Source organism: Caretta caretta, chromosome 1 (genome assembly GCF_965140235.1).
Source record: "Caretta caretta isolate rCarCar2 chromosome 1, rCarCar1.hap1, whole genome shotgun sequence".
NCBI lineage: Eukaryota > Metazoa > Chordata > Testudines > Cheloniidae > Caretta > Caretta caretta.
In genome coordinates this window covers 212621051-212638750 of record NC_134206.1, presented here as the reverse complement: position 1 = coordinate 212638750, position 17700 = coordinate 212621051, and the positions used below count along the sequence as shown (strand labels likewise).

Genomic DNA, 17700 nt, shown 5'->3' with positions numbered 1-17700 from the left:
CTGCAGCCTCAGACCTGATTAATCAAATCCGAGGAACACAAGAAGAGTTGGAACAAACCCTAGAGATAGCCAAGGCAGCATACAGACATCATGATAACCAGCACCTTCAGGTGCAGTAGGACAGAAGGTATGGCTATCAGCCGGACACCTCAAGATGGGCAGACTGTCCCCTTTGAACTAGGACACAGATGAAACATCTCTCCCCACAGAGGCTTTTGATTCCTGTTTTCAGTTGTTGCCTTTTCATCTGTCCCAAATAGCTGCAGTTCCAACCTATCACCAATAGGTGTCACCTGGCTAACCAGTTTGAGGCCTGCTCATGGCTTCCACCCATGTTAACTTACAGGGGAGAGTGATTGAAATTCCTTGCACAACTTCTCCTTCTGGGAGTTATTTTGGATGGCACAGGGTATGAGGTGGGACATGACACCCCAGCACTGACTTTTACCTCAGATATCCTTCAGACTCCCTCTCTAGGATTTGGAGGCTAGGAGAGCATTCTGGGTATATAAACACATGCATAGCCAGTGAGCTAATGCCTACAGTGAACTTCCTCTGACAGTGCCATGAGGAAAGTCTATTGGATAGGAGTAGCATGTGTATGTGTGTGTTGGGGGGTGAGCCACTTCTCCCCACCTCACCATTTCCTTCTTAACCTTTGCTTGCTGCTCGTTTTGTTGTTCTTTCCTCCACTTTCTAGAACCCCATGCAGTACAGAATCATAGAAATGTAGGACTGGAAGGGATCTTGATAGGCCATCTAGTCCAGTCCCCTGCACTGAGGTAGGACCAAATATTATCTAGACCAGTGTTTCCAAACTTGGGACGCCGCTTGTTCAGGGAAAGCCCCTGGCAGGCCAGGCCGGTTTGTTTACCTGCCACGTCCGCAGATTGGCCTGCAGCGACGAACCGCAGCCAGTGGGAGCCGCGATTGGCTGAACCTGCGGATGTGGCAGGAAAACAAACCGGCCCGGCCCGCCAGGAGCTTTCTCTGAACAAGTGGCGTCCCAACTTTGGGAAACACTGATCTAGACCATCCCTGACAGGTGTTTGTTTAACCTGTTCTTAACAGCCTCTAATGACAGAGATTATACAACCTCCCTAGGTAATTTGTTCCAGCATTTAACTACCCTTACAGTTAGGAAGTTTTTCCTAAAGTCTAACCTAAATCTTCCTTGCTGCAATTTAAGTTCATTGCTTCTTGTCCTGTCTCCAGTGGAAAATAACAGTTTATCACCCTCCTCTTTAGAACAACCTTTCACATACTTGAAGACTGTTATCGTGTCCCCTGTGTGTTCCTGTCTCCCAGGAAGTAACACACAGAGAGAAATTTCAGGCCCAGCCAGGGGACTCAGGTGTGAAATAGATTTTAATTGAGTTTAGAGTTCTGTTTTGTCTCTTTTTCTCAGCTGAGGGTGGATTGTCCAGAGGACAAAGCAGATATGATGGATAGGAACAGGGGGTGAAGGAGAGAGAGAGCTACAGACAGGGAGACAGCGAGAATGAGATCCAGGGAAGCAGCCAAGGATATATATGTGTGTGTGTGTGTGCGTGCGTGCTTTTCCACACCCACATACCACAACGCACTGACCCACATACCACAACAACACTTCATGGAACAAATGACCCAGAGAGTCATAACATGCACACACAAACCAAGTGACACACAGCAGTGAAACTCAATGGTAAGTGCAGACAAACACAGCTCAACACAAAACTCAAAGTCAACCACACAGATTCCAGCACACTTCAGCACAGACACACCTGGAGCAAAAGGACATTTGGAGATCAGCAGAGACACAAACACCCACCCAGCAAACAGCCACTGACAACACACAGAGTCAAACACAACTATACATGCAGATTCACACTGACCAGCACAGCACACAAAGGGAAATGCACACAACCTGACACCACACAAACTCAGACACACATCTGCTCACCACACACACAACAAAAACACCAGCAAATATGCTCGTGCAATCTAATACCCAAACAGAATAACTGGAACAGACCCACACACTGAGAGAAAATACCTCCGGCGCATAATCAGACACGCTCACAATACCCATCAGCAGGAGACAAAAGGAAAGTCTCATTCTTATCTTTCCCTTGGTTAATTCCAGCTAGGGAGACCTGCACTCAGGGATTTGAGGAGAGAGGAGACCAGCTGGTGGAGTGGAAAAAGGCGAGAGAGGCGGGGGGGCATGGTGCGGGAAAGGTGGCTTCAGAGTCTGTGCATTAGGAATTGGCTGGGGAGTTGCAGTGCGCCATGGGCAGTGTTCAAAGGACACTTGGGTTACGAAAGTTGTGTCCAGCGAAGCGAGCTTCATCCCCAAGCTCTTCCTCAATCCTGCCAGAGAAAGAAAGAGAAGTAGTGCAACTCAGAGCCTCAACACGAGGGACTGTCCTGGGCATGGAGAGCAAGCACAACACAGCGAGTCATACAGGAGCTTGGAATGGGGCAGAGCAGGAAAACAGGCCACTGTAAGTGCGGTGACTGCACTGACAGAGGCATCATGTCTTGGAGTAGGGAGAGACAAGTCAGCTCTGGGGTGACCGCACCTAGGGTACTGCACTCAGGTCTGGAATCCTTCTTGGCACCAGGGAGACATGCCCATGCTGGCATCCTTAGTCCTGGAGACTCCCTCTCTCCCTGCACTGTCAGTTCCTCCCTCCCCAGCGAGTCTGTCCCCTAGTGGAGCCAGAGAGACATTCCCACCTTTGCAATCTCAGCCCCAGGCCACTCACCTCATGAGCTGGTTGTATTTGGCCAGTCGCTCAGACCTGCAGGGGGCTCCTGTCTTTATCTGTAAAATATTCACCATAAAGAACAGTGTGAGACACTCCCCCTCCCCCCATACACCAGCCGTCCCGCATGGGACCCTGAGTGTGCTCTGAGAGGTAGGAGGGGGATTCACGCTCTATGTTAATTCAGTGCCACTCTTCACCTCCCCTCTTCCTCCCTGAAGCTCTCCAGGACCTGGATTTTAGCTTAGCTGATACGTACCTGCCCAGTACACAGGCCCACAACCAGGTCAGCAATGAAGGTGTCTTCAGTCTCCCCAGATCGGTGACTCACCATCACTCCCCAGCCATTCTCCTGGGCCAACTTACAGCTGCAGAGAGAAATTAAGTAAATGAATCATCCTTCTTGGGCCTCCACCTGCTAGGGATGGGACCCTGACACACCCACTCCCAGTAACGGTCCTGGGGGCTTTTACCCCTGGTGATGGGGACCAAGGCTTTGTCTAAACACAAGAACTGCACCGATTTCACTAATCGGTGTAGAAAGTGCTGTAGTTAGATTGGTGTTGGGAGCAGGTGGCTGGTTGGACTCACGCTTGAATGGCTTCAGTAACGGATCCAATCTGGTTGACTTTGAGCAGGAGGCAGTTGCAGGCTTTTTCCTCAACAGCTCGCTCGATGCGCTTGGGGTTGGTCACTGTCAGGTCATCCCCCACAATCTGAATCCCCACATTGGCTGTGAACTTGGACCAGGCCTCCCAGTCATCCTGATCAAAGGGATCCTCAATGGAGACCACTGCAGAGACAGGGGAAGATGGGTGAGTTAAAGCTGCCCCACTTCCCAATCCACAAAGCACAGCAGCTCACCTGGGTAATCGCGAACAAAGCTTTGGTAGAGGTCACCCAGCTCATCGGCAGAGATGTAGCGGCTGGGGTCATCAGGGGATTTGAAGTCCAAGTCGTATTTGCCATCGCGGTAGAACTCAGATGCTGCCACGTCCATGCCAATGACAATCTTCTCAGTGTAGCCGGCTTTGTCGATGGCTTCCTTGAGAAGTTCCAGAGCTGGGATGGGGAGAGAGACAGAATGAGATTCAGCCACTGCTAGTCTGTTTTGGAAAAACTCCTTCCAAACCCCAGATATTCAACTGCCTGAGGGGCAGGACAACTAAGAGTGGTCAGGAAGGAATGGTCCCTCTCTTGTAAGACCCTGCCTGGGGAGAGGGGGACAACAGACTATCCAGGAGTTTGCAGTGGGACAGAACACAGGGTGGGTATGTAAGTTGGGTCTGAATATCCCAAGGTCTCATGTTCCAGAGCAGAAAGGGGATAGTCCCTCTCTGTGTGGCTCTGGGGAGACCCCATCTGGCATGCTGAGCTCAGCTATGGGCTCCTTACTCCCAGAACAAGAGTAACAAGCTGTGGGAACTGGAGGGGTGAAGTTCTGGGAACTGATTCAAAGAGCAAAGCCCAGCTGAGCAACACCACGACCGAGGGGGAAGGACATGAGAATTGTCTGCTAGTGTGTGAGGGGTGTAAGGCCCAGAGGGAAGGTGTTGTTTAGGGGGACTGGAAATGGGGAGAGACTAAGCCAAAGGAAAGGAGCTGTCTTCCGAGGCTGAGGGATCTGTGAGCCAGGGGAGCTGCTGCACCAAGGACAGGGCGGGGACCCAGCACCTGGGGAACTAGGAATCAAGTGTCCTGAGGAATTGATGGGGTGGGGGATTGTGAGCCTGCCCTGAGCCTCAGCATGGGGGCTTTGCTCCCTTCTCTTGATGTCTCTCACCTTCACTGTTCTCCAGGATGTTGGGGGCGAAGCCGCCCTCATCACCCACATTGGTGGCATCCTTCCCATACTTTTCCTTGATGACGCTCTTGAGGTTATGGTAGACCTCGGCTCCAATGCGCATTGCATCCCGGAAGCTTTCAGCCCCCACAGGCAGGATCATGAACTCCTGCATGGCCAGCTTGTTCCCTGCGTGGGAGCCTCCATTGATCACATTGAAGGCCTGGAAAAGTCCAGAAAGAAGCAGGGGGTGAAACTGGCAATATCCCAGCCCGGTACCAGAGGGGCCCTCTGCTGAGTGGATGCTTGAAGTCCCCATGTTCCCACAGTCCTGGCCTCCCCTCCCGCCTCCTCAGTCAAGTTCTCTAAGTCTGTTTGTAAGTGGACTTTGAAGCTAGGGATGGAAGGTTCTTACAGGCACTGGCAGGATGAGGTCAGCGTTCCCAGCCAGGTCAGCGATATGTCGATATAGGGGCACATCCTTCTCTGCAGCACCTGCCTTGCACACAGCCAGAGAGACCCCCAGGATGGCATTGGCTCCAAATTTAGCTGTGGACATTCCAAAATCAGGGAGGAATGAATTCTCCAAACATCCTCAGGCCTGTCATGCAGCCCCCTGCTATTCCAGTGCTGGGCTCCCCACCCAGCTCTGCCAATGCCCCTCAGTCCTGTCTTACAGCCCCCTGCTATTCCAGCCCTCGGCTTCCCGCACTGCCCTGCCAGTCTCATAGAATCATAGAATATCAGGGTTGGAAGGGACCTCAGGAGGTCATCTAGTCCAACCCCCTGCTCAAAGCAGGACCAATCCCCAACTAAATCATCCCAGCCAGGGCTTTGTCAAGCCTGACCTTAAAAACCTCAAAGGAAGGAGATTCCACCACCTTCCTAGGTAACGCATTCCAGTGCTTCACCACCCTCCTAGTGAAAATTTTTTTCCTAATATCCAACCTAAACCTCCCCCAGTCCCCTGGGACTCTGCAGCCCCCTGGTATTCCAGGGCTGGGCTCCCCACACAGCTCTGCCAGTGTCCCTCAGTCCTGCCCTAGAGTATCACCCCACGCTCCTCAACATTTCTATTTCCCATGCCAAAGGAGAATGGAATTACATTTATTTTCTGTCCCGTCCATCTCTTGCATGAGGTTGTCTATCTTCTCTTGATCCACCACAGAGAAGCCCTGCAAGAAGACACATCTGCTAAGAAGGGAAGGTGTGGAAAAAAGCTCAGCTCAGGGAGGGCTGTGTGTGTAACTGTATAGCACTTCTGTAGCACACAGATTCAGTATACATCACAATCACACCTCTGCTCTGGTTGTGACGAACTGGCTCTGTGGCTGGGCCATTAGATTTGCCACCTCTAAGGTACAAAAAAAAGGGATATCCGGGGAGATTCTGAGCCCATAAAACTGGCCAGTTGGCAGTGTGTATTGAGCCTCCTTACAGATTTCCCAGGCTAGCTACCTCAAAAAAGGGATGATCCTGAGTAAACCCAGACAGTGGCTGCCCTACGGCCATAAGGTACTGTCACTACCTGATGAGGCCATGGAACACGTCATGGGAAATTCCAGCTTCTGCACAAACAAAATCCACAGGCCAAAGCATTGTGAATGCCAGGCTGGCCGGGGGAGGATGAGACGAATGGGAATAGGAATGGAGGATTTGGATGAGGAATGAGCAGTGCTCCAAGAGGTGCATGTGCGAAAGAGGGAGAGAGTCTTACAATGAGGGGCAGCTGGAGAGGTGCCAGATCAGATGGTAACTGGGGTATGGGGGAGGGCCGTATGGAATAAAACCCCATCCACCCAGTGGAGCAGAGACCTGTCGCTTGCACACCCACACCCACGCACACGCACACAAGGGCCTGTGAGGGTATGTGCCTGGAGTCAGAGGGAACAGCAATGTGCCAACCCAGTTGGTGAAATGAAGAGAGAGACAGAGGCAGAAAGAGATTAGAAAGCAAGAGAATAAAATAAACCTCCCAGAAAGGAGATTAAAGGGAAATCCTTACAGAGCCGAGGAGAGATGGGGCGATAGTGCTGTTGATATGATCCACGGCCTGTAGGACCCCTAGAGAAGGGAAGAGACAGAGACAGCGAGTGAGACAAAGAAAGAGACAGAGACAGACAGAGATTCAAGGCCTAATTCTCCACTCAGTCACACCAACTTTATATTCGTGTGACTCCAGTGAGGTCAGTGGAATTATACCAGCACAAAACAGGGAGTGCTGAGTGCAGAATCAGGCCCTCAGAGGACACACATGCACGTACAGAGCACTGGGGCTACACAGTTGCCTGAGACTGTTCAGCGAGGGTGAGCAGGAGCTGAACTGTCCCCACCTTTTCCAAGGAATCGGAACTTGTCATTGTCTCGCAGCTCCAGAGCTTCGTAGATGCCAGTGGAAGCGCCACTGGGAACTGCAGCACGGAACATGCCTGAGAGAAAGCAAAACACAGGTGTGAAAAAAGAGGAAAGAAGAAAGAAAAAGGGAAGCTTCTAAGCTCCTGCTCACTTCTTGTTTGCCTATCCTTCTCAATGTAACTTACAGCCCATGGGCTGTTTGGGTAGTGGCATTACCCCACAATATAGGTGGGGAAGCTGTGTCACAAGGAGGGGAAAGGACTCTCCCAAGGTCACACAGTGAGACAGTTGCAGAGCCACATAGAGAACTCAGGTGTCCTGACTCCCAGCTCCTCCCTGGGGTACACCCACTATATCCTACTCCATCTCAGAACTAGAGCTAGAACCCAGGAGGCCTGTTCCTCAGTCTCATACTCAAACACCTTAGTCTCCACCCCTTCTAGGGGAGTCTGAGTTTGAAGGGTAGTTGATGGGTAATATCTCCTTTTTTGATATTTCATTGAATAAAGAAGTGAATGAAACATTCAGCTCTAGAAGCGGACAGAAACCTGACACAAACATACATACACATGGATATGTGCACAGATATGAACACACAGGAGTACTTGCACATGCATGCATATAAATCTACATTATAAGTCTATAAACATGCAAGGCCCATGACCATGCACATGCCTGAAGATACAGCTAGACTCTATAAATACCTACTAGACAGAGAAACACAACTCTGTGACATTGTACAGACATGGAGGCACACATGCGTGCATACTCACAGACAGGTAGCTGTTACTGTATACACAGATGCACAACCCATCACGTACAAACAGAAATCAGCAGTTTTATTTCAGTTTCCAGTGAGTATCTCACTCTGGTGCTCACGTACTAGCTCAACACTCTTTGGACTGTAAACTTGCTGGAGGCTAATGAATATTCATGCTGCAGAGCATGCACACATTCACTAGAGAAATCACACACACACCCCTACCTTGAGATCCAGCCACAAATTCTGATCCTTCAGCTCCAAAACCACAGGCATCTCCTGCCTCAGCTAACAGAAGATCTCTCAGAGGACATGAATTTATGGGAGGTGCCTTCTCCTCTCTGGGAGCGCAGTGACAGACACACATGTGCACTCACTACACACTCATCAGCACAAACTCATCCACGCATTCACTCATTTGATAAGGTTACAAGTTTGGGACCCAACTTCTCTTAGTTGTAAATTCATCAGCAGGAATTAAGTGGTCAAGGTCCCGGGTGTTGCAAGAAGGTGCCTGGCTGCTGAAGAAACAAAGCTTATCCAGATTGTGGTTGCTATTTCCTACCTGGCTGCCACAGGACTGAACTAATTCCACTGTCTCCCAGTGCTGGACAGTGCAGAAATGCACAGTCTCCTCCCACCTTGTCACACATACCTTTTTCGGTGTACAAATCCACCTCAACGGTGGGATTCCCACGGGAATCCAGGATCTCCCGAGCATGGATCTTTTCAATGGACATGGTGATCCTGGTCTTTCCTGCAAAAGAGTTTGAGATGGGCAGTGGGGGGAGGAGAAGCAAGGAAAGAGGCTTAATTCTGGGTTTCTCCATCGCAGAGGCCTCACATCCTATCTGGGATTCAGAGCTCAGCTCTGGGCCCTTCATTCCCAGAAAGACAGTGACAGGCAGGAGGGAACTCAGGCTATGTCTGAGTTCCCCTGGAGCTCCAGGTGCGATTCCCAGTTCACAGAGACATGCTCAGGCTTGTGCACTAAAAATAGTGGTGTAGCAAGGGCAGTGGCGAGCAGCACAGACTAGCCGACCTAAGTTTGCAGGTTTGTTCTTGGCCTGGCGAGTCCAGGCCATCACTCGCGACTGCTCACGCTACCATGGCCACACTGCTATTTTTAGCACATTAGCTCGAGCAGAGCTGGCACGTGTGTATCTACCCGAGCTGGGAATCTGCTCCAAGTGTAGATGCAACATTGGAGACAAGCCAGAGAAACGCTTCTGGGGCCACAGGGGTTGGGTTCTGGGGACAGGTGGGCTAAACCCACCTGGCTCCGGGAAGCCATGGCTAAGGGAAGGACATGTGAACTGCTGGCAAATGCCCGAAGGTGTGATTCCTCAGGGGAGGGGGTTGTTTAGGGCAAGACTGTCCAACCTTTTCAGCCTGAAGTCTAAACACATTGCAAAATGGTCAGGGGGCCACAACCAATCTCTGCCATGTTCTGCTCCTTTCATGCTCAGGCAGCACAAGGGAGCTGCCCTGCCCCAGCAGGTGTAGAGTTGGCATAGCTGGTGCCTACATCCAGAGGCGAAAGTAAGCCAGTATGCCCCAGTACGGCATACTGGCAAGAGCCGGTGCACCATACTGGGGCAGTCCAGCTTCCCCAGAGGGCAATTTAAAGGGCCTAAGGCTCCCAGCACTGGCTGGAGCCCCAGGCCCTTTATTTTGCCTCCAGAGCCCCGCTGCTGGAGCCCTGGGGTAGTGGCTGTGGGGCTCCAGCGGCTATTTAAAGGGCCCAGGGCTCCTCTGCTTCTACCACCCCAGCCCTTTAAATAGCCACCAGAGCCCCGCCGCCGCTACTCCTAGGCTTGGGGGGCTATTTAAAGGACTGGGGCGGTAGAAGCAGAGGAGCTGCGGGCCCTTTAAATAGCCCCCAGAGCCCCAGGCTGCTGCTGCTGCTACCCTTGTGGGGGAGGGGAGGAGAAGGGGAGGCACTTACCTTACAGGGTGGGCTTGGGCTGGCTCTGACCCCCTCGGCCCCGCCCCTTCCGCCCTAGGCCCCGCCCCCTTCCGGGGTCTAGAGCTGGCTCCAGCATACGGGTAAATCACTCGACTTACTTCCACCCCTGCCTACATCTTCCTCCACAGAGGCCCTGGCACCAGGGGAGGCATGCCAGGATGCGGGGGAGGGGCATGGCTGGAGCATGCTGGAGTTATCTCCAGCTGGTATATAGTCTCTTGGGAGCCAGCTAGCCCGCCCCCAGGCTGCTCTAACCAAGACTGGGACAGAGAATCAAGTCACTGTAATTGGTCAGTAGTTCTCAGCTTCTCCTCTTCCCCACTCCTGGGCTGCCTAGGCTGGCTGTGGGGGAGGGAGCCACCTATCACTGTCCTGCTGTCCCCAGGGCTCGCACAGCCTGGTAGGCAATGGAGCAACCAGAACTCCCCTTCTCCATCCACTGCAAGGCAGAAGGCAAGCAGCCAGGGAAAGCCTAACGGCTGCTGTGTGCTCCCAGCTCAGAGTAGAATTGTTAATGGGGCTGCAGGTGAAGCAGTGGGAGGCAGCTCTCTCTTCCTTCTGGATCCTGGTTTCTAGTGGTGGGGCTGATCCAAACACTGCAGTTTTAAATCGCAGGGCACAGCTCAGGGAGCACCTTTGCCATTACAATTCCAATACGCTGTTCTATCCCACGGTCACCCTTGAGGATCACATTTCAAAGCCTCAAGGTCCACAGGTTGCACACCTTTGCTTTGGGGGGGAGGAAAGGGTGAGACTGAGACAAGGCAAAGGAACACAGGAATCAGGGCCCTAGCATGGAGGGGTCTGTGAGCCCAGGGAGCCGTCTCAGGGCCTGGACCCCCAGCATTAGGGCATGTGGGTGCTAAGGAGCCCCAGGAATGGACTAAGGGGAACGCTCTTGTCTTGCAGCCCGGGGGGAGGGAAGAGGGGTATGGGGCTGGTCCCAGCTTTTAAATCTTTAGTTCTATATATAAGTCATGCTAATGAGTGTGGTGGGAGGGGGAGGGTGGAGGTCTCTTGTATTGCGAGGGTTGGGAGATGAGGTGGTTTGAAGATTCAGTCATAGCTAACCAAGTTCCAGAGCAGAGCAGCTTTAAAGGCCACTCGCCTGCTGTATCATGCTCTTTGGGTGTTCAGAGAAGCCCTTCCCCCTTCCCAGCTCCCCTTCCCAACAATCTGAGGCCCATGTGTCTTCTCACCCAACTGCCACCCATCTATTGGCTGCCAGAGAAGGTGCCTAGCAATAACTCTAGGGGGTGGTACCCTACGGCAGGGGATAGGGGAATTCAATGCACCATTCCCCCCCACCCCCCCACAAGCCATAGCCCCTTGAATCCCCCCAGCTCCTATTGCTTCCCTTCTCTGCCCCTTCTTATTGCTTCCTCTCTCCTCCCTCTTTCCTTCATCACCCCTCCTCTCCTCTCTTGTTCACATAGGTTCAGTCCCCCTCCCCCATCGGTAACCAGTTCTGAGTGGGGATATTAAACCCAATCTGAAGCTGAGACCAGGGAAAACTCAATTCTCAGTTGGTGAGCACTGCAAAGCCTTCGCGCAGGGGACAAATGCCCAGTACAAGGCACAGTGGGGTAGGGGTGGGCAGAGATTTACACCTCACCAGGGTCTGTGTGCAGTGCCTGTGGTAGAAGGAGCAGAGGGGAGCCCAGGCGCAGCCCGTACTGGGGGCAGGAGCTGGTTTCAAGCCCATTTTCCTGGTGTCTGGAAATCACAATGTTATTACAGAAAACTTCTCCAATGCTGGGAAATCTCAGCCAGTGAAGCTGAGAGTCTCTAGAGCCATGCAGGGCTGTTCTCCCCCTTACAACTCCCTTCACAGCCACCGTCTGGGCTGGCATCCCCATCAGCTGCCCTAGCAGCTGCTCTGCAAGCAGGATTTTTCACGCAGTCTGTCAGACCCCACAGGCGCTTCCCCCATGGTAGTGCCCTGCGTGTGTGGGTTTCCCTCATGGCAGTGCCTTGGCAGTAGCCTAGAAGGCAGCATAAAGGAGGGAGGGGGCAAGGAGGGACAGACCGCACAAGTGTGAGTTTCCCCACAGTGGAGCCCTGATGATGACACATGAACTGGACTAAGCATTTCCCAACCCCTCAGCAGCAACATTGCCAGCTTCATTCCAGACTGTCCATTTTCCTCTTCTAGACAATCCTGCCAAAGGCCACAGAGCAGCTGGCTCAAGGACAGGAAAGGAACTAGACCTCAGCCATGCTGCATCCCCATGGCCTCATCACTCTCTCTGTTCCTCTTTCCTCTCCCCTCTGTACCCTTCCTTCCTTGCTTCTCTCTGTCTCTCACTGTCCAGTTCTCCACCTCCAAGGCCCCAGATGGAGGAAGAGCCGCACTGGAACTCACTGGCTGCAGCAGTGCTGTCCTGAAAGGAGGTCAGGGACGGATAAGCTGGGATAACAGATTGGAACAGAGCCACAGCCTGGAACTCATACGCAGCTGAAGAAGAAGGGGGCAGCCATCAGGCTGAAGGGTGCACCGGCCCTTGGGAGAGGCAGGCTGAATAGCTTCCACAAGGAGCCATCACACAGTGCTGGGATAGGAACTGGTGGCCGATGGAATGGGCAAAGTTGGCAGGAGGTTTGCACTGCTGTAGTTCCCCCAGGTTGGCACTGCTTCAGGGAAGTTCACACTGCCAGGGCATGGTGTTGTAGAAGGTAAACTGACTGCATTCCCCCATCCTCCCCAGTCCTCAACCTGCTGCAGACCTCCACAACAAAGCACTGCTAGGGCACTGCTGTAAGGCAGCTGGCACTGCTGCAATTCCCCCAGGCTCAGCACTGCCCCTAGGAAGCTCACACTGCTGCAGTGCTGTGGCTGCTGCAGTTAGTACTTGCTTGGCTGCCATCTCTTCCCATCATTGCCCCCCAGCGGGGTGTGGGGCTGTGAACTACATGATGTCGAACAAGGCAATTCTCCTCCCTCCCCCTGGGAGGCAGCTCTGTGATGCTGCCAACGCCCTGCTAGATTAGGAAACTAGCCTGATCCCAGAGTTCAGCAAAACTGGTCCCTCCTCCATGAATGATGCTCACCAACACCTCAGATTAGTCCCCCTCCTAGCATCAAGCTCTTTCAGAGACATCAGAAATCAGCTGCCCCCAAGTAAGCCTCTAAGCCACAGCATCTCCCTTGGGTGCCCTTGGGAACAGAACCTACCTCTGGTGGTGGAGCCCTCCCCAGATAAATACCCCATGGAGAGGCACAGCTGTGTTGTCCTGCAGCTTTGTGATGTAGCACAGATAAGGGCAAGACAGGGGGGATTGCATGACATTAAAATAAGAAGGAAAGGAGAGACGCAGAGGAGGGAGAATGCAGGGGGAGGGGAGAGCAGGAGGAGGAAGTGAGGGGAGTTTAGCTAGTTTATTTGCCTCTCTGCCTGGTCCCTTTCTCCAAGGACCCAAATGCTGGGGGGTGCTGGGGGCCCCCCAGGATGGGGAGTGTAGAGATGCACAAGGGTGATGTTGGATGTGAGGGGGGCACTTACCTTTCTAAGGCAGGTGTGAGCAAGAGAAAGTGCTGCTGGAAGGAGGAGGAGGAGGATGGAGCTGAGGAAAGATGCAGGAGCAGGACCTCAAGGGGAGATGATGTGTCCTCTAAGCCAACAGCGGCAGCAGCAGCAGGATGGAGACGCCCCTGATAGGGCCGAGACAGCAGCATGTGACCCAGAGCTGCAATGAGTCAGGATTTAGAAGAAGCTTTGCAAACAGCACGTAGGGGATGGAGAGAGTGAGCCAGAGACACAGAAGGAGAGGAGCGGAGCGGAGAGGGGCCCAGGATAATTCACAGCTTCGCTCACTCCAGATTCATTAATTCTTTTTATTCAAAGCAGAAAATATTACAGGAGCTTCAGGCTCCACAATTCAAACTGCACAAACCTTAACTGTCCCTCCTTCTCCTTGGGCCTGTGAGGAGCAGAGCCTGTGCTGCACTGACTCCAGTAGAGCTACATTCCTTTGGACAGCATAGGGGGGTGGCTGACACCAACCTCTCCCAGGAGAGACATGGAATGTGGGCAAAGGAAAGGTCTCTAAGGGCCAAATACATGGAGACGTAGAACACTGGTCCTGCTCCCTGGCCAACCTACTCCTGCTGTGGCCCCCACAGAGTTCTGAGGGACTCTACGGGCAGCTGGAGGGTCACTCAGTTACTTCTCCTTGGGCAGATTCCTCCATTTCCTGAGGGAAAAGAAGAAAAGTGAGAGGTTAACAAGGATGGTTCCAGATGTTTCTTTCTTCCTCCCTTGTGGGGTAGGTGGCTCTATAATTGTTCTGATTGGTTTCTCAATGCTGACCCTTTTATTACCGAAAGGGTCACATGCCTCTGGCCATTTTTTTATGGCCGATGTGAGGCAGCATGTTTCAGAGGGTGTTTCACACACTGTACTCTCTCCTGGGATTCTACTTTAAGCTTTCTTTTCCCCCTTAATCTAAAGAAAAGACACTCAGACTGAAAATTGCTAGTCTTTCTCCCTTCTGAGGCTCTTCACACCTCCTTACCCTCACTTCCTCTGCTCTAACCTGTTCCTCATCTCGGCGTCGCTGCCGTGTCTCCTCGGCCTCTGCCCGCTCATCTTCCTCAAAGAAATCCTTGTCGAGACGCTCAAGACGGGGAAGCAGCACCAGAGCCTCCATCCGGTATTCACCTTCATCAGAACAGGGATTGTCCATCAGCACCAGTGCCCGCAGCATGGGCAGAACCTGCAGCTTTGCCATCTCCTGAAGGTTCAAAATCCCGTTCCCGCTGCAGAGGGGTGGGGGAGAAAAACAGGGAGAGAGAATAACTCTATTTATTGAGATCCCCCAGTGAAAATAACAATAAAGTGACTGAACAGACATGACCCACTGAAAGGGACTCATCAGCAAAAAGCCCTGAGCACCTGGGGCTCCCCAAGCTGAGAGAGACAAAAAGAAAGACCTTCCCCTCTCTGGGTTTCCTTAGGTGCCTCCTCTGTGTATGGACAGCCCTGTGGATCAGCCAGTGTCATCACCTCCCCTGTACTGCAAATACCTAGGAGAAAAGGGTATTTGCAGTCACCAACAGGAGGGAGGGCAAAGAGACCAAAGAGGATTTTAGCAAAGGGTACAAGGTGCAGCAGGGGAGATCTGAGATGGATGTGGAGGGGCCAATCTCTCTGAAGGAACACAGAGGCAAAAAGTGGTATCCCAAAGTGGTTGAGGAATCAGAGCGCTGGGGCCCATCAAGGTGGCTTGGGCCTGGCCCTTAGAGAACAGTGGGCTGGGAAGACCAACCCAGCCCCACCTGCTGGTGAAGACTGGTGTCTCCAAAGCAGCTAACTTGACATGCTTTGGGGAGAGCAGTCCCATTGCCCACAGGGGGTTCCCAGCACTCCAGAGGGGTCTCCAGGGCCAAAGTTGATCAGGGGAGGACCCACCGCAGATTGAGGTACTGCAGGCATTTCATGCTCTGAGAGAAGCCATCCAGGGTCTCAAGCTTGTTGTCACGCAGATGCAGGGTTGTAAGCTGTACCAGTTCCTCCAGGCCTTCAAGGTGGGTAATGAAGTTTTGGGCCTGAGCATCAGGAAGGGAGAGGAGAGATTGGCGTGAGGGAAGGAAAGAAAGTTGGAGAAAAGGAGGAGGGAATCAGAATAATGTTATAGTATTAAAATCCGTTTCACTTTCCACATACTCATCACCCCAAGTGCACTCCTCTAAAGTGCACCCTTCTCTGGGGTGGGGCACAACAACTGTTTAACAATCCAACAACAGTGCTGTGCAATAACTTAGGATAGAAGGTTCAGTGGAATACTGTTTCCAATAGAAAGTGCAGGAAAAAATTTAGGGATGATGAGTCCCTCAGGGCTGGGGCACATGACTTGTGAGGAGAGGCTGAGGGAACTGGGCTTGTTTAGTCTGCAGAAGAGAAGAGTGAGTGGGGATTTGATAGCAGCCTTCAACTACCTTAAGGGGGGTTCTGAAGAAGATGGAGCTTAGCTGTTCTCAGTGGTGGCAGATGACAGAACAGGGAGAAATGGTCTCAAGTTGCAGTGGGGGAGGTCTAGGTTGGATATTAGGATAGTGGTAAAGCACCGGAATGGGTTACCTAAGGAGGTGGTGGAATCGCCATCCTTAGAGGTTTTTAAGGCCCGGCTTGACAAAGCCCTGGCTGGGATGATTTAGTTGGGGTTGGTCCTACTTTGAACAGGGGGTTGGACTAGATGACCTCCTGAGGTCTCTTCCAACCCTAATCTTCTATGATTCTATGATGGAGACTAAAATAATCTGAATTGGGATTTGAGTATGAGGGTTAACACCCTGACTTGGGCAACGGGATAGGGGATCTTTGACACCTACAAGGACTCAAGAAAAATGTTTTGTGAAAGACTTAACCTCCAGCAGCATCATGTCCCCTACTGAGTAACCCACACCACTCCCTGCAGCACAGTGGCCCCTAGAATTTCACTGGGGCATTGAGATCATTATTGCTTAGAGATCAGAGTGAGCCCTATGGCTCACCTACAGCACTATCAGCACAGTGGCCCTTCCACAATCTGTGGCCTTGGGTTCTAAATTGTGGCCCTAAGTGTTTGATTATGAATTGAAAATGTGTTTACAGGGTCACAGAGCTTGCCAGACTGGATCAGCTCAGTGGGCCATCTAGTCTGCCATCCTTGCCTCTGACAGTGGCCAGAAACAGACACTTCAGAGGCAGGGGTAAGAAACACTGCAGGAAGCAAATATCAGATAATCTGCACCCAGGGATGTTTTAAGACCTGAAACAGGGAAGTGTTATGTTCCTTCCAATTTTTTGTAGGCTTTGCTGTTATAACTGGATATTTTTGTTATCCATATAAATGTCCAGTCCCTCTTTGAATCTTGCTAAGTGCTTGGCTTCAACAACTACCTCTGTCAATAAATTTCATGGTCTAATCACATGTTGTGTGAAAAAATATTTCCTTGTATTGTTTTTTAATTTGCCACCTTTCAATGTCATTGAATGTCTCATTGTTCTTGTGTTAGGTGACAGGGAGAACAGAAGTTTCTGATTTATCTTGTCTAGGCCAGTCATGATTACAGTTATAGGAGAGGCTGGGACAGTTTGGAGAAGAGGGGGAAGAATAGGGTGAAGCTTGTGGGGAAATGGGCAGAAGAGTCTGTGCCCACTAGAGAACACTCCCTTCCAGAGCCTGGAATGGAACCCAAGATCCCTCACCATTTGTCAGCTGTCAACAAACATCTGTGAAACCCACTTGCAAATGTAAGAACATAAGAATGGCCATATTGGGTCAGAACAATGGTCTATCTAGCCCAGTATCCTGTCTTTCAACAGTGGCCAATGCCAGGTGCCCCAGAGCAAATGAACAGAACAGGCAATCATTGAGTGATCCATCCCCTATCGTCCACTCCCAGCTTCTGGCAGTCAGAGGCCAAGGACACCCTGAGCATGGGGCGGCATCCCTGACCATTTTGGCCAATAGCCATTGATGGACCTATCCTACATGAACTTAACTAATTATTTTTTTAACCCCATTATAGTTTTGGCCTTCACAACATCCCTTGGCAATGAGTTCCACAGGTTAACTCTCCATTGTGTGAAGAAGTACTTCCTTTTTTTTGTTTTAAACCTGTTGCCTATTAATTTCATTGGGTGACCCCTGGTTCTTATGTTATGTTAAGGAGTAAATTATACTTCCTTATTCAGCTAGCGAGCAGGAGCAGCTAACAGGGGAGTGTCGTGAGGGAGTTCTCCAGGTGAAGGAGGAGCGATAACATGACCTTTGGAGTAAGTTTGTTGTCTGTAGTGTGTGTGTTTGTGGTGTGCTTGCTGCTTAACTGAAATATACTGTGTGGTCTGTTAGAGGGACCGTGTGCTGACCATGTGTGTGCTGAGCCTAGCAGCCTGCTAGGCAAGGCTGAAAGCTTCTTAACGAGGCTTTGATCCCAAAGCCCTTTAGCACCCATCAGCCCTTAACCAGGGGACGGGACTGTGACGGGTTGGGTCACAGAGACCCCCTTGGGACTGCCACCTGATGTGCTGAGACTACCTCTGAGCCTCTTTTCCCTGGCAGCTTGGGACTTTAGTGCCCTGTCTTGTTGAGCCAGACA

General features: G+C 51.7%; 2 protein-coding genes and 1 long non-coding RNA gene across 6 annotated transcripts in view; 1 reads left to right on the top strand and 2 right to left on the bottom strand.

Annotated features, from left to right (window-relative positions):
• Positions 1 to 1350: 1350 nt before the first annotated feature.
• ENO2 (enolase 2) lies at positions 1351 to 13264 on the bottom strand. 4 transcript variants are annotated; one of them, XM_048820925.1, is made up of 12 exons: positions 13121 to 13264; positions 8304 to 8405; positions 6867 to 6962; positions 6539 to 6597; positions 5639 to 5708; positions 4949 to 5082; positions 4534 to 4756; positions 3615 to 3812; positions 3342 to 3543; positions 3010 to 3118; positions 2751 to 2809; positions 1351 to 2352 (listed from the first exon to the last, which is right to left on the bottom strand). In XM_048820925.1, exons 2-12 carry the CDS (start codon positions 8386 to 8388, stop codon positions 2283 to 2285), a joined length of 1305 nt encoding a protein of 434 aa, XP_048676882.1. In that variant the 5' UTR covers positions 8389 to 8405; positions 13121 to 13264; the 3' UTR covers positions 1351 to 2282. The 4 variants fall into 4 exon arrangements, with proteins under 4 accessions (XP_048676882.1, XP_048676892.1, XP_048676901.1 ...); XM_048820935.1 differs by lacking the exon at positions 13121 to 13264 and adding an exon at positions 9597 to 9617; XM_048820944.2 differs by lacking the exon at positions 6539 to 6597.
• Positions 9675 to 16524, top strand: LOC125622814 (uncharacterized). Its single transcript, XR_012665039.1, has 3 exons — positions 9675 to 9907; positions 11054 to 11146; positions 11773 to 16524. It is a non-coding gene; the product is annotated as an uncharacterized LOC125622814 (long non-coding RNA).
• The window catches only part of LRRC23 (leucine rich repeat containing 23), a 31695-nt gene continuing 27716 nt past the window's right edge, over positions 13722 to 17700 (bottom strand). The window contains exons 6-8 of the mRNA XM_048820992.2: positions 15029 to 15165; positions 14154 to 14376; positions 13722 to 13811 (exon numbers count right to left, since the gene is read on the bottom strand). Coding sequence (XP_048676949.2) covers positions 13773 to 13811; positions 14154 to 14376; positions 15029 to 15165 — 399 coding nt within the window. The 3' untranslated portion in view covers positions 13722 to 13772. The remainder of the gene's footprint in view (positions 13812 to 14153; positions 14377 to 15028; positions 15166 to 17700) is intronic.